Raw genomic sequence first — 14,377 nt, forward strand, 5'->3', positions numbered from 1 at the left:
AGCTGCTGCACTTAAGTCTTTAACCTGAAAAACAACTTAGTGGAAACTGCCAGAAGCCACTGAAAAGGTCTTCAAAAGAGGATTAGTAAAGAAAACACAGAACTACAGGACAAGATACAAAGGGAAAAAATTTCCTGTAGATGAGATCACTGGGGAAGACAAAGAAGGAGAGAGAAGAGGCCCGTGGATGGATGCTTGCTGGAAGCTGAAGGGGCCGGAGCTCTTTCCCAACATTATTCATGGAAACAGTAGCTGATGAGTGCTAACTTTAACACAGCTTTCATTAAAACCAACCAACCAAAAAACTTCGAAAAGTGTAAAAGCTGGGAAAAGGCAAAACAAAAATACAGTTCCTGGACCTAAGTTTACTCACCAGACTCTAGGCACTTTTTAAAAAGTAAGGATGAAAACTGTCAATGGATAGTGGCAGAGAAGAGAACTGATTATTAATAAAAGGTGAAAGAAATCAAGATTTTCATTATATTTATGCTAACAGAAAAAAAAAAAATCTAGGATTACACAGAGTGGGGTCTCCAGCCACAGGAAACAGGTGGGCAAGTCCCTGCCTCTCTGCTTCGGCTCACTTTTTCAAGGATGCTATGGCATAATACTAGAACATTACTGTAACAACTGTGAAAATTACGGAGAAACAAAGCGATAGGAAATGGCAGAGCAAAACCTGAAAGTATGTATGTATAACATTACCTATGTAAAATAACATTTGTGGAAATGGATCAGCGGTAGAATAAGAGTATGATAATAACAACTTGGGGAGTTAGATTTTTTTCTGGTGTTTTGTGATATTCAGATCTTTCTTTTTAGTGTATAGTTGTTTAGTTGATTAACAATACAATTTAAAAAATTCTCAAAATTTAGGTAAAAAAGAAATGATGTAGAAAGATGGGTCTAGAATATTCAGGGGTAAATACTAAATATTTATATGTTTCCTGAGGACTAGCATCATGGCTGATTTGTTTACTACAGTATCCCCAATGCTTAACAGACTCCTTGGTACATCACAGGTGCTCAATAAATATTTGCTGAATGAATGAAAAACCAACCAACCACCAGCATTCCTCTTTCCTTTCAATGCTTAATACTTATTAGATAAGGCAACCAGGTGCAAAGTGAAGCAAGACACCTGAATTCAAACATGCCAATGAAACAGATACTTTTCTATCTTTGGGAGAAGTATTAGTACTTGTAGTATAAGGACTTGTAGTAGTCCTAAGAGTTATTAGTATAACAACAAGAGCTAATACTTATTGAGTGTACTGCATATCAGACACCATATTAAATGCTTTTCATATATTTTCTAGTTCAGCCCTTCCAAAAACCCTCTGAAATAAGCACTAATATCCTCATTTTTCAGATGAGGAGACTGAGACATATAAAGTTTACACTTAAAGACTTTCTCTAGATCTCCCAAGGAGCAAGTGGTGAAGCCAAGACTGTCTCCTAGCAGTCTATCTCCAGAGCCCTATTCATTATCCCCTTGCTCCACGGGAATCACCCTCAGGAGTTGCATACCCCTTGCAAAGGCCAGCCTCTCACCTGGGCAGCACAGATGCTGTACTGGGTAAACATGGCTTCATACAAGGCCATCAGTCCACTCTGTCCGGCGGCTGCACAGGCTCGGGCTTCTAAGACAGGAATCGCCTGTAAAACACCAACAGACAAGGCGTGCTTGGAGTAAGGAACAGAGGCCTGAGGACCCACTACAGGGGATGGGGAAGCAGCGCTCACCATCTCTTTCAGCTGGTTCTGCCCTGAGTGCAGGGCCTGCCGCACACTCTGAGACAGAAGGATCTCATGGCGCAAGCGTTGCCTGCCAAAGGCTACAGCTCCACTGGTTACCAGCATCATCTCTCGGCCTTGATTCTGTAGCACTGACACCTGACATTGAAGAAGGAAAAATTACCACTAGTTATCTGTAATATCTCTTTCCTCTCTTCACAAGAAACTCAGGTAGGTGTACAATTGAGTGGATCCCAAATGCTGGCTTATGGACCACCACTGGGCTAGAAAAGTCACCGAGGTTGCTTGGTTAAAATACAGATTCCTGGGGGGTTAGTTTCTAATTTTTTTTACATTTGGAACAATAAGTGATCCCCCTTAAAAAATACAGATTTCTATATGCTGATTCAAATCTGATAAGTAGGTGGCAGACAGAATTCAGAAGTTTTTAACAAGCAATTTTGGTGGCATCCATAGGTCTTAATGTTATCTGCTGGAGTCTGATATCTGCAGAAGGCCTATTTATAGGAAATAGAGCCCTTTGCCTGGAGCTAGGAGTCACAACATAAATTCAGCAGATGGCTCAAATTCTAAGACATGAACTGGGGAGATGAGGCTGTTTCTGGGGCATGTGTGATCCCTATGGGCTAGGCCAGGGACAGATGCTGACCCTGTTCTGCTCTGTCGACCACAGCTGTGGTCGCTTTGTTTCCTACCTTGGACAGATCCACATATTGTCTAAGGTGGGTTTTGTGCGACAATGGCAGAACTGAGTAGTTGAGACAGAGACCATATGGCCTATAAAGCCTAAAATATTTATCATCTGCCCTTTCACTGAACAAGTTTGCTGATCCTTGCTCTTGGCAAAGATTAAGAATAGTGGATTTGTGGTGTGATGTTTAAAGTCCAAAATCCCCATTGTAAACTCCCAAGGTCAGTTTCTTTACTGATAATCTGTGTGGTCAGCCTGGCTTGACTGCATGGCCATGAAAGCATTAAACCCCCACTAGAAACTTCTGCTCTGAGCCCTTCCAAAGTCAAGATTCCTTGCACATATCTCTTGTGATTCAATCTGGAGACAGACTGTGGTCCCTGTCTCCACATAAAGACCCTGGGGGGCTTGTGCTTAGGGACTTGTCTCTCAGAATCCCTCCAGTGTTTGTCTGCATCCTCTCTCTTGCTGTCTTGTATCATTTGCCTTTAAATGAAAGCCTTATGTGGGTATTTGCTGTGGAGTCTGGTGAGTCCTTTTAAATATCTAGACTTGGGAAATATTTGCAATGTAGTTCATATTTACTTCAAGATTATTGGGCTAATCAAAAAAGGCCTAGCAAAACTGAGGAGGGGGAACCTCAATATTTACACACATCCATCTGGGTGCTCAATCGACTACATATTAGAGTCTCCTGGGGAACTTTATAAACGTGGGTGCTTGACTCCCATCTCATTGATATAATATTAAATGGTTGAGTATGAAGCCCAGGCATCTCTAGGTCCTCAGATAATTTTAATGTGCAGCCAGGATTAAGAAACATTGATATATATATATATATATATATATATATATATATATATATATATATATAGCTCCTCGTCACTAAGAAGCCTAAGGGATGAACTGCATGAGATCAACTCTACTCCTTGACATCTCCTTTGCTTGCCTTGGGATGCTGTTTCCCACTGGCATCTTTACTGGGAAAGAGTGTTTCCAGACTGAATTAAATCTGTACAAACTGATAAGCCCATACTGACAGTTTAAAAACACTTGTATTTTAGTTCAGCAAAGTTTCCATCTGGGCCATTACCTGTTCAACAATAGATGCCAAGCGTCCCAGTGCCAGGCCACATTCATCCCCTCGGGTCACCACAGCACTTCCGAGTTTCACCACGATTCTCTTAGCATGTTTCAGCTCACTGCGGTGGGCAAAAGACTTGCCATGTGTACGACTGAGGGGCACAGTGATAAAGGGGATGTTGCTCCAAGAACGAACATGTCTGATGGCTAAAGGCTGGACAGGACCTACAGCCCCTAAACAAAGTCAAATGAGAAAGAGGGAATTAAAGAAAGAAAAAGGGGTAGGGGGAGAAAGAAAGAAAAAACAATATATTTTCTCATTAAAAAGATATATGCACAATATTAATCAGTTTAGCCTCCAAAAATTAGCTTTATCATTCTGATCATTCTGAGTAAAACCAGTATATCAAAAGCCATATTTAGCATGTTCTCATTTCAGTATTGTGTAGAGCTTATACCTACTACACAGGTCACAGGTATACTCAAATGCTGCTGGTGAAGACTGTAAATAAAACCATATTTCCTGAAGATGAGTGTTGGCAAAATATAGCAAAAGCCTAAAAATGTTTGCACCTTTTGATCTAGCAAATGCATGTTCAGAAATTTATTCTAAGAAAGCAGTTGGAAATTGAGACAAAGATTCATCAGGTTATTTACCAGTGCTACAACAGAAAAAATCAGCAAACGTCCAAAAACAGGATTAATAAACATTTTTAGAATTTTTAACAACATAGGAAAACACTCATGTGTTTGTTTCACAGACATGTCCAAATACATAGAAAAAAGATGAAAATATATCAAAATATTAATATTTTATCTCTTGATGGGATTATGGGTGATTTAATTCTCTTCTTTATTCCTATCTTTTCCAAATTTATACAATACAATGCATTGCTTTCATAATAAAAAAAAAAAGTAACCTTTTAAAGAAACCACACCTATCAAAAGAGAGTCTGATTAGCAACGATAATTAAGAGCAAAGTAATTGGTATGAGTAATAAAAAATTATAACTAATCTACCTACGAAGTTTCTCTGACATGGCAGTATGAATCCAGATAACTGTAATAATGATATAATGCACTGAATAGGTTTCTGAAGGAATGAATGCTGGAGTCAGGTATGTTGGAGTCAGATGCTTTCTACCTTTGGACATCTGCCCCTAAGCAAACTTTTCCTGATTCTTTTTTCTTCCAACACTGTGTAAGATTTCTAAGGAGGCAAAACAAAACAAAATAACAAACAAAACAAAAAGCTGCATAAAGCCAAAAGCAGTAAGAGCCGAATGTCAGGCAATGAATCCCTTCGCCAATTCTCATGGGTCCAATTCTTCCTGCCCTTATCTCTCACAAATTAAGAGATTTCTCGTTTTAGCAGGGTACACTGTCATCAGTCAGAAGACTACATTTCCCAAATTTTCGTGCTCAGCTATACATGGACATGTCACTAAATTCCAGTTAATGAGGTACACATAAAAATGTTACACGAGACTTCTAGGAATATCCTTAAAAAGAGAAGTGCTTCCTGAGTGAGATTTGAATCCATGGCTGAGTTCCAGCTGCCACTAACCACATTTACTTGTGCCAATTCATGGCTATTATTTGTTCCTAGGTAAATTAAGGTTCACCAACTCGGAGCCCTCCCATTACTCTCTATACGTAGAACCATTCTGACTCTTAGAATCTCTTCTCCTTCTGACCCAATGTTATGTTACCTATTGAAGCCTTTTGCCTGAAATTACATTAAATGTGAATAAAAAAATGTAAAAAAAAAAACAGTGCTCCTTCTTCCTTTCATCCATCCTGCTGCTTGGAACATGGGTATACAGGATGGAGCTCAAACATCCATTTTAGACTACAAAAAAACTGTGAAGCAAAACGATGTGGAAGCTTGATCATTTCACATACTACTCTGGAACCTCTGGACTGCCTCCCTTCTTTTAGGACCCCAGACTTCTCTCGGGAGAAAGAGAAACAGATTTCTCTCCTGTTTGAGCCATTAGTTTTGGATTTTCTGCTCTACCTATCTGACCTAACTGTAACAGACACAGAAGGAGATGAGTGAACAGGCAGAGTGGCGGGTGAGGACTGGACAGGGGTGGAGCAGTTGTCTGTGAACATGAGTTGCTGACGGGTCGTCTCACTCACGGCAAATGGACCTCGGCTTGGTGGGATTCCCTGATTGTGAGAAGCGAGAGAAGATGGGTAACACAGGTTCTCGGCAGGACTAAACTTCAGGCATTCCCCACCCCAAGAGTTTTTTTTTTTTTTAATTCGTTATTCTCTTAAAATTGTATTAGTTTCAAGTATATAATACATTTGTTTGACATTTATTTAGTTTATAAAATGATACCCCTGATTGCTCTTTCTCTCCTCTGGCTCTCCACCTAGCCATTACATTAATGCTAACTGCATTCCCTATGCCATGCTCCCCATCCCCGTGACCATCTATCAACTAATCTGTATTTCTTTAACCCTTCATCTATTCTCCCAGCCCCACCAACCCCTCTCCCCTTTGGTCATCACCAGATTGTCCTCTATATTTGTGAGTCTGCTTTTGCTTAGTTTCTTAGATTCTGCATATAAGTGAAATAATATGGTATTTATCTTTCTCTGTCTGACTTGCTTCACTCAGCATAATAACCTCTAGGTCCATCCATGTTGTTGCAGATGGTAGGATCCAAGAGTTCTTTATGTATCATTACAGGCATTAATAAATAGTCGAATGAATTACTAAAAGCAAGAATTCCAAGCCACCTTTGGACTATTCTTCTAAAATTGTATTATTACAGAATAGCTTCCTTCACTTGTATCAACCATTATTACCTCCCTTTATAGATTTCTCAGAATTTCTCTAGACCCACTGCCTCTATCTTCTGACCACTAACTCCTCTAACTATAATCTGGCTAATATCCTTTTTCTCTATGCTGTACCACTGGTCGGTAAAGAGGGCAGAATCTTATTCTGTGGCCCAGATCATCGCGTGTTCTTCCTGCTTCCTTCACATACAAATCGTAGAAAGAACATTTCTAATGAAGTGGTAAAAAAATCCTTTCTTCCTTCTCTTAAATAACAAATTTTTAAAGTGACTATGTTTCAAGTTTGTTGGTAGATGACATGGTATTTTTTTATAATAGGCTCACAGTCTAGTTCCTGGCAGAAGTTGCTTAGTAAGTCTATCATCTGGGACAGAACTGGTGCTTGGCACCCTTGCTAGACTCACAGGTGGGTTATCTCTTTCTGCTGGGGGAGTCCCAGGGACTAAAGGACTGGTTTGTTCTTGGTGCTAAGTTCCTCCCTTTCTTCATTAGGTTCATCAATACTGGTACCCTGGCTCAGTCTTCAGGGATATTATCCTAAGCAATATATACATCTAAGTCTAAGCTTAAAAGTTGTATATGTAACAGTTCTGGTCTCACTGACCTGACACAGAGAGGTAATAGACAGACTTACTCCCCCTGGGGTTTGGACATGGGATGATCATCAGTGGCTGTCTGCAGAGCACAGAGCTACACCATAGTGTCACTTTGATAGTTCTCAAGACTAGGCCTGCCACTGAAGGGCTTGTCCACTGAACAGCTTGTCCTGTCCTGAAAATGTGCTAAACATGGGTGTGGCAGCTTGAGAGTGCAACTAAGGGACATAGGCATGGCATGCATATCGGTCCTGGTGGTCAAATGACAGAAATTGATCAGAATGTAGCAGGGTAGGTGAGCATGAATAAGACTCCTGATACAGTCCGTATCAGGAGAGGGTGGCTCGGCTCAATGCCAGGCACTCAAAGGTCACTCTAGAGATTGGCAACTATGTCAGAACAGCTCAGGGCTGACAAGGTGCAAGAGGAGGCTACAACTATGAACAAGGTTTCAAGCAAGGACAAGCTCAACCATGTCCAGTAGACTAGAGCACCAAGGAGAAGAGTTCTGTGGGATCCTGGGTTTTTGGGGTTTTCTGTTCAACCATGTTTTCACCCTCCCAGATTGACCCTTTCTTGGGGGCATTTTTAATATTCTGCAGTGTATTATACTTTAAAGGGCCCATACTGAGGACTGAGAAGTCCTTGATGAATTAGGAAAAATCCAATGTTTCCAAATGGGCAATCTCTTCCCATCTTATAAGGAACCTTTAGGCTCTAAGTCCCAAAGAAAAGCCATTTCCATCTAGTAAGTCTGAGGGGCTACCAAGGTATACGTGTGTGCACATGTCGGGGTGGTGATGGTGGGTAAAGCTGTCCATGTTCTACAAAAGTGCCATGGGTCATACTCTAATAAAAGAGAAGCCTTTCCCTTTCAGAATCAGAGTCCTTATGCTCTGTAATCAATGAGACTGTGTTCCAGGCCTGAGCAAGGACAGACTCTGACAGAATTTCTATCTCCTTCCTGGCCTTCCACTTCCCTCTATTGTTTGTATCTATGTGCTTTTTCACTTTGCCTTTAATTTCTTTTCCTCTCTTCTGCTTATTTATGGTAAGTGAACACAGAGTTCCAGACTCCAGAAAATATGGATACAAAAATAGGAAAATAAATCTAGGAACAAGATCAGAAAGTACCTCCTTCTGTGAGTGAGGTTACTGAGAATAAACAACAATATCAACAATAAAGATATAGAAGCAAATACTTATTATATACCAGGAGCTGAGTTAACTATTCATTCACCTTTGCAGGGCAGATGACAGAAAAAGGACAGGTGTAGGCTCTGGAGCCAGATTACCTGGGTTGGAATCTCAACTCTTCCACTTACTTGCTATCACTTTAGCTACCTCATAAAGTTGTTTTGGGGGATGAAAAGAGTTAGTGTACAAGCAGGGATTGGCAAAAAGAAAACACTCAAGCATTAGCCGGTATTATAAAAAGTGTTAACTATCACTATTATCATCATCGTTATCGCCTTACTGAATTCTTTTAAGCCTTATGACTTAGGAACTATTATGAGTTGTTGTTATTATTATTATTAGCCTCATTTTATAAATAAGAAAACTGAGGCCCAGAGAACTCAAGTTACTTATCAACATTACCAGACTGCAAATATACCCACAATAGGGGTATATATAAACCATCTCCCATCAATAGGTAGCGTCTATTTACCCTCCCCTTGAATCTGGGCCGGCCCTATGACTTGCTTTGACCAATGCACTGTTAGCAGAAGTAATACTGTATAAATTCTAAGCTTAGGCCTTAAGTGGCCTTGGACCTTCCATGCTTTCTGTTCTTGGGAACTTGCAAGCATCATGTAAAGAAGCCACGAATAGCCTGCTGGAGGATAATAGAGCATGTGGAACAGAGATGATCCATCACCTCAACAGAGGTGCCCCAGACCTCAACAATCAGCTCTGATCCAATGTGAGAACTAACACAGACACAGAACTACTGTGCAGCTGAACCTGGTCCAAAATACCAACCCATGGAATTATGACTTAAATTCACAGGTGTTGTCACTAAGTTACTTACTAAGAAACAGAATTAGTTTTCAAACCCAGGAAGCCTAGTTTCAGACACTGAACTCTTCTTTACATGAGTGAGTGAACCCTTACATTCTTCTTTACATGAATGATAAATTACTCCAGATGATAGTAAGCTTGATTAGTTGATAAGCAAGTCCTCTTTTGGTAAGGCTTGGAGATAGACTATTAATAAGATTTAGGTGTTATCAAGGAGATAGCCAATTCAAAAGAAAATAAATAGCCTTTCAACAAATGGTGCTGGAACAACTAGATATCTACAGGCAAAAAAACAAACATTAACCTAACTATCACACCTTATATAAAAATTAACTCAAAATGATCATGGACCTAAGTGTAAAACTATAAAACTTTTAGAAAAAACCATACAAGAATATCTCAGAATCTAGGGCTACAAAAAGAGTCCTAATGCTTGACCCCAAAAGTACAATTCATAAAAGGAAAAACCGATAAACTAGATTTCATCAAAATAAAAAGAAAAATTTCCTCTGTGAAAAACCCTGTTAAGAGAATGACAAGCTACAAACTGGAACATATTTTCAAACCACATATCTGACCAAGGACTAGTATCTAAAACATAGAAAGAACTCTCTAAACTCAACAGTAAAAAAATCAAACAATCCAATTAAAAATGAGCAAATGACATTTCACTGAAGAAGACATACAGATGGAAAATAAGTGCATGAAAAGATGTTTAACATCATTAGCCATTAGGGAAAAGCTAGTTAAAATCGCAGAGATATCATTGCATAACTATTAGAATAAAATTAAAAATGGGTGACATCATCAAATTTTGGTGAGAATGAAGAGAAAGGGGACCACTAATACACTGCTGGTGTGAATATAAAATGGTATAGCCGCTCTACATAAACAGTTCAGCAGTTTCTTATTAAACTACCATGTGACCCAATTGAACTCTTGGTATTTACCCCAAATAAAAACTATGTATAAATAAAATCCTGTACGTGAATGTTCATAGTGGCCTTTTTCTTAACAGCCAAAAAATGGAAACAATCATTGCCCTTCAATGAGTGAATGGTTACACAGTGGTATACCCATACCAGTAAATACTATTCAGTAATAAAAAGGAACCTACTAATACACACAACTTGGATGAATCTCCAGAGAATTATGCTGAGTTGAAAAAAAGTCATTCCTAATGATCACAGACTGTATGATTACATTTATATATAATTTCTGAAATGACAAATTTATAAAAATGGAGAACAGAGTAGAGTTTGCCAAGGGCGAGGGACAAAGAGGAGGGACAAGAGTGGAGGAGGATGGCCAGAAAGGAAAAACCTGAAGGATCCTGTGGTGATGGAAATGTTCTTAACTTGCCTCTCTCAACATCAACATCCTGCTTGAGATATTGGGAGAACTAGGTACAGTATAAGGAATGGCTCTGTCTTAGTTCTTAGAAACTACAACTCTCTCAAAATTAAATACTTAATAACAAAGTAATAAAAACACCTGTAAAAATTTGGGGGGAATGAATATAGGTAACACTTTATTTTTTAAAAATGTGCTTAATTTTGAGTTAATTTACTTGACATACAAAAAGTTATTAAAAAATTAATGTATATAATTTGATGAGTTTGGAGATAGGTATATATGCATGGAACCATTGCCAGAATCTATACCATATACCTATCTATTACATCCAAAAGTTTCACTTTACTGATCAACACAAACACAAGAACATTTCACCAATAGGCTGCTTCCTTGCTTATTGTCTACCCAATTCTGCTAAATTACTTTTTTCCCCCTCCTTTAAAATCATGTTTGAAGCACACTCCGACCAAACTTCCCACATACTTCTAAGTTTCCTATGGTACATACTAGATCTGGAGAGAGCTGTACATGAGGCCCAGAGTAGGAGACGCTGGTTGAAGGGCTGAAATCCAGAGCGGAAGACTTGACTCAACATGTTGCGATGTGGTCACTGATCGAAGGACCTGCAGGATGCATTTTTAAAAAAATGAATAATAAAAAATACTACACAATTCATTTTGTTTTCCTCTACTTTCCCACACTCAGAGTAAAAACTTAACTCTAAACTCCTCTGTATTAGGGAAACTCTCACTTCCACTGAAAAGAGAGAAAAAAAAAAAAACAAATGGCTCCTTACCAGCCTCCAACTCTACCCCTCCTTTCCTAGACTACCTTAGTTTTTTTATGCAAGCAAATGGCAACTAAGGATTATAAATGTTGAGTGACAAAAAACTTTAAGGTATAGTGTTTATGCATTGATATTAAATATTTACAATTCGTATACCATTAGGGAGTCTCCAACAGATCAAAAACATATCCAACATCCAACAACAGCCATCTCTGCCTACCTGCTATCTCCCTGCAATGGAACTCTGAAACCACATATTTGATTTGTCAGCATGATCTTTGCTGACATAAGAAGAAGAAAGGTCAGAGGCTGCTGCCGTGTCTTTCTTCCTACCATTCACAGGAATCTGAAGCATACTCTTGCAACCCTGGGACAGAGTCATATGCCTGACAATGGCTGGCATTTTAAATGCCTGTAGGCACATCCCATGGAGGATGAATACACAGCTAAAAACCTCAGAGTTGAGAACACTGTGGTTGTGGGCATTTTGCCGCCCTAGGTCAAACTTGAGGCTTCAGACAAAGAATAGTTTATTTCACAAAAAGGTAAAGGGCTCTATCCTATACATATACAGAGAATAAGCCATTCATTATTGCAGCTCTTATGCTACAGGGACATTGCTGTTTTCACAAGATAAGAAAAATTCTGCACCTTCTTTGCCTGTGGGCCTCCTCTTAACTTTTGTTCTGTGCTTGGTGGACATATTCCAATGCTCTTAAACATGCTTCAAAAGATTACCATTTAGCCCCAGAGTGAAGAGAAACAGGAGTGGCATGTACTGTTCAATTATACTGCACAAAATCAGAGAAAGGGGAGAGAAGAGATTGGCAGGATACATCTGTTGTGAAAGATATGGCATCTAATATGTGATAGAAAGTGTTAAGTGCTGTCCTTGTCGATGCCAGTGTTTGTGAAGTGTCTGAAAGATCCCAAGAGAAAACTATTTGCATAAAACTGAAGCATGATAGGAGTCTATGGTCTACATTTGATGCTTGTATAAATACCTTTTTAGCAACTGTTGCTAAAAAAATTATTTAAATGTGAATTCTCCAAAATGCCCATAGAAGAGCCAAAAGGGTAAAATAATCAATTATCAACAATGAAATTCTAGTTCCATCACCTGTATAAATGTACCCCATCAACTCTAGCATTCAAATGTAATCCTATAGGTTAGCTTTTAATTCGTTCATGTGTTACTGTTGCTTTTCCCAAGAGGATTATAAACTTCCCACTGACAGCATGGTAAATAGGATGGGGAAAGTGGACTTTGGAGTTAGAAAGATTTGGGTTGGAGTTCTGCACTTGCTAGCTGTGTGCCTTCATCTTTCTAAGCCTTGGTTTCTTTATTAGTAAACCAGGGACAATAACAGTAAGGACTTTGTGGGATAATTGTGAAAATTAAATGAGACAATACATGGAATGCCTTGGTACAACAGATGCTCAGTAAATGTCAGTTTTCCTTCTGTCTCTTGGATGCTAATGATATCTTACAGCTATTTATTTCCTTCAGGACCTGTCAAAGGCACAAAGAATTCAATAAAAATCCTCTGACGCATATAAAAATAATCACGTTACACTTATTGACTGTTTACTCCTCTCTTACCTAAGAGTAATTGAAAGCTCCGAAAGTTTAAAGTCACTAAGTTTTTAGGCTGGAGGCTGACCTAGGAACCAAGCCTCCTGTCCTCTCCCCTAACATCGCCTTTAACTGACTCTTTCCTTACTGCAATGGATGATAGTTCATCCTGTAGAAGTTTATTACACCCTCAAAAAGCAAGACAGCTGATTCCAGGGAGCGAAGGGGTTATGTGTGTCTGCGTGTGTGTCTATACTCAATGTCATCAGGTGAAAAAAGTTTCCACGTTTTGATTCAGGACATTTATTAAGTACCTCTTTATATGTTCTAAACAGAAAATCCTTATTTTACTGATTTGGATAAAGAACTGAACTTTAGTACCAACAAACTTCACCAAGAAACACAAGCTCGGTTATGGTTCACTTAAAGACAAAAAGACTCAATGATAAATCTAACGGCCTCATCGAGAGCAAGGGATAATGATGGGTGAGGGGGAGATCTGGCTGCGCCCTGATGTGCCAGGAACTATTCACAGACCGTATGCCATACTGCAAAAGGTGGTCGAGCGCGGATTCCCCGGCTGCGGGGTGGATGGTTTTGAGAACAGGACCACGAAAGCCAGACGGGTCGGGCCGCAGAGAACTGTACACACAGGGCCCTGAGAGTCAGCGTGAGGCCAGTTACAAACCAGGGTAAATAAAACATCAAAATCAGGCAGGTGCACTGGGAGTCGGATCCGGACTCCAGTACCGAAAAAGGGTCTGCCGACTCTTCAAGCCTCCACCTGAACCAATTTCTCCATCTGGGTGTACACATGGGCGGCCAGGAAGGTGGGGTGCTCGAAGTCCCCACAGACCTTGGAGCCTCCGGCAATGGATCGCGCCGGGGCCGTGCAACGAGCCCTGGGAGGCCCAGCGCTTCGCCATCCCTCAGCGGGCGCCCATGCCCACTTGTGGGTCCAATCCCGGGATACCTGGCTCCGGCTTGGGCGGCACCCCGGGCAGCCCACATCGTCGCCCCCGGCCCGGCGCGCACGCCTTCCCTCACCTCCGCCCGGGCGCTGCATCAGCCCCCACAGAGGTGCCGGCGCCTCGCCATCCACGCGGTCCCCTCCGCCCGCCGCGTACCTGCCTCACCACCGCCGCTGCCGCTACCGCAGGGCCCCGACGCCCAGCCTGGTCCACGCGTGCTGGATTCTGGCGCCGGCTTCTGGCGCTGGCTTACTCTTTTTCTTCCGTCCACGTCCCGCAAGATGACGTTACGTCAGCGGCGTAGGAGTAAAGCCAGGCCGCGGGGCCTCCGCTGTTGACGTGGGGCTAGGAGCCGACCAGGAGCTGCGCCACGGAAACCGCGTAGGCGCCTTCTGAGAATCCGGGCCTCGCTCCACGTGGCGAGCCCCGCCCACCGAGGCCCGGGCAGACGCCGGGAGGCGGGGCTCGAGTTCTCTTGCAGGTCCACGTCCCAGGACAGACCTAAAGGAGTGTTCAGGAGCCGACCCATCGGGCCTTACAAGGAGGCAGAAAAGATGCCTGGATCCCTCAGCTGCCGGTAGAACCCAGCAGGTGTGTTTTTCAGTGTTGATCAGTATATCCCGGGCACACCTCGAAAATAGGTTGAAGCAATTTACAATTATCTACAGACCTACACTCCCTGCAAACTTCTAATATTTAAGTGGAAAAATTTTAGCACTG

General features: G+C 41.0%; 1 protein-coding gene across 2 annotated transcripts in view; it reads right to left on the reverse strand.

The window, feature by feature from the left end:
• The window catches only part of ALDH18A1 (aldehyde dehydrogenase 18 family member A1), a 35,317-nt gene extending 21,346 nt beyond the window's left edge, over positions 1-13,971 (reverse strand). The window contains exons 1-5 of one of the 2 annotated variants that reach the window (XM_016164265.2): positions 13,814-13,971; positions 10,831-10,946; positions 3,543-3,766; positions 1,747-1,896; positions 1,555-1,659 (exon numbers count right to left, since the gene is read on the reverse strand). In XM_016164265.2, coding sequence (XP_016019751.1) covers positions 1,555-1,659; positions 1,747-1,896; positions 3,543-3,766; positions 10,831-10,918 — 567 coding nt within the window. In that variant the 5' untranslated portion in view covers positions 10,919-10,946; positions 13,814-13,971. The remainder of the gene's footprint in view (positions 1-1,554; positions 1,660-1,746; positions 1,897-3,542; positions 3,767-10,830; positions 10,947-13,813) is intronic. The other variant, XM_016164264.2, reaches the window with a different exon arrangement.
• Positions 13,972-14,377: the final 406 nt, after the last annotated feature.

Source organism: Rousettus aegyptiacus, unplaced genomic scaffold, assembly GCF_014176215.1.
Source record: "Rousettus aegyptiacus isolate mRouAeg1 unplaced genomic scaffold, mRouAeg1.p scaffold_m13_p_6, whole genome shotgun sequence".
NCBI classification, from domain to species: domain Eukaryota; kingdom Metazoa; phylum Chordata; class Mammalia; order Chiroptera; family Pteropodidae; genus Rousettus; species Rousettus aegyptiacus.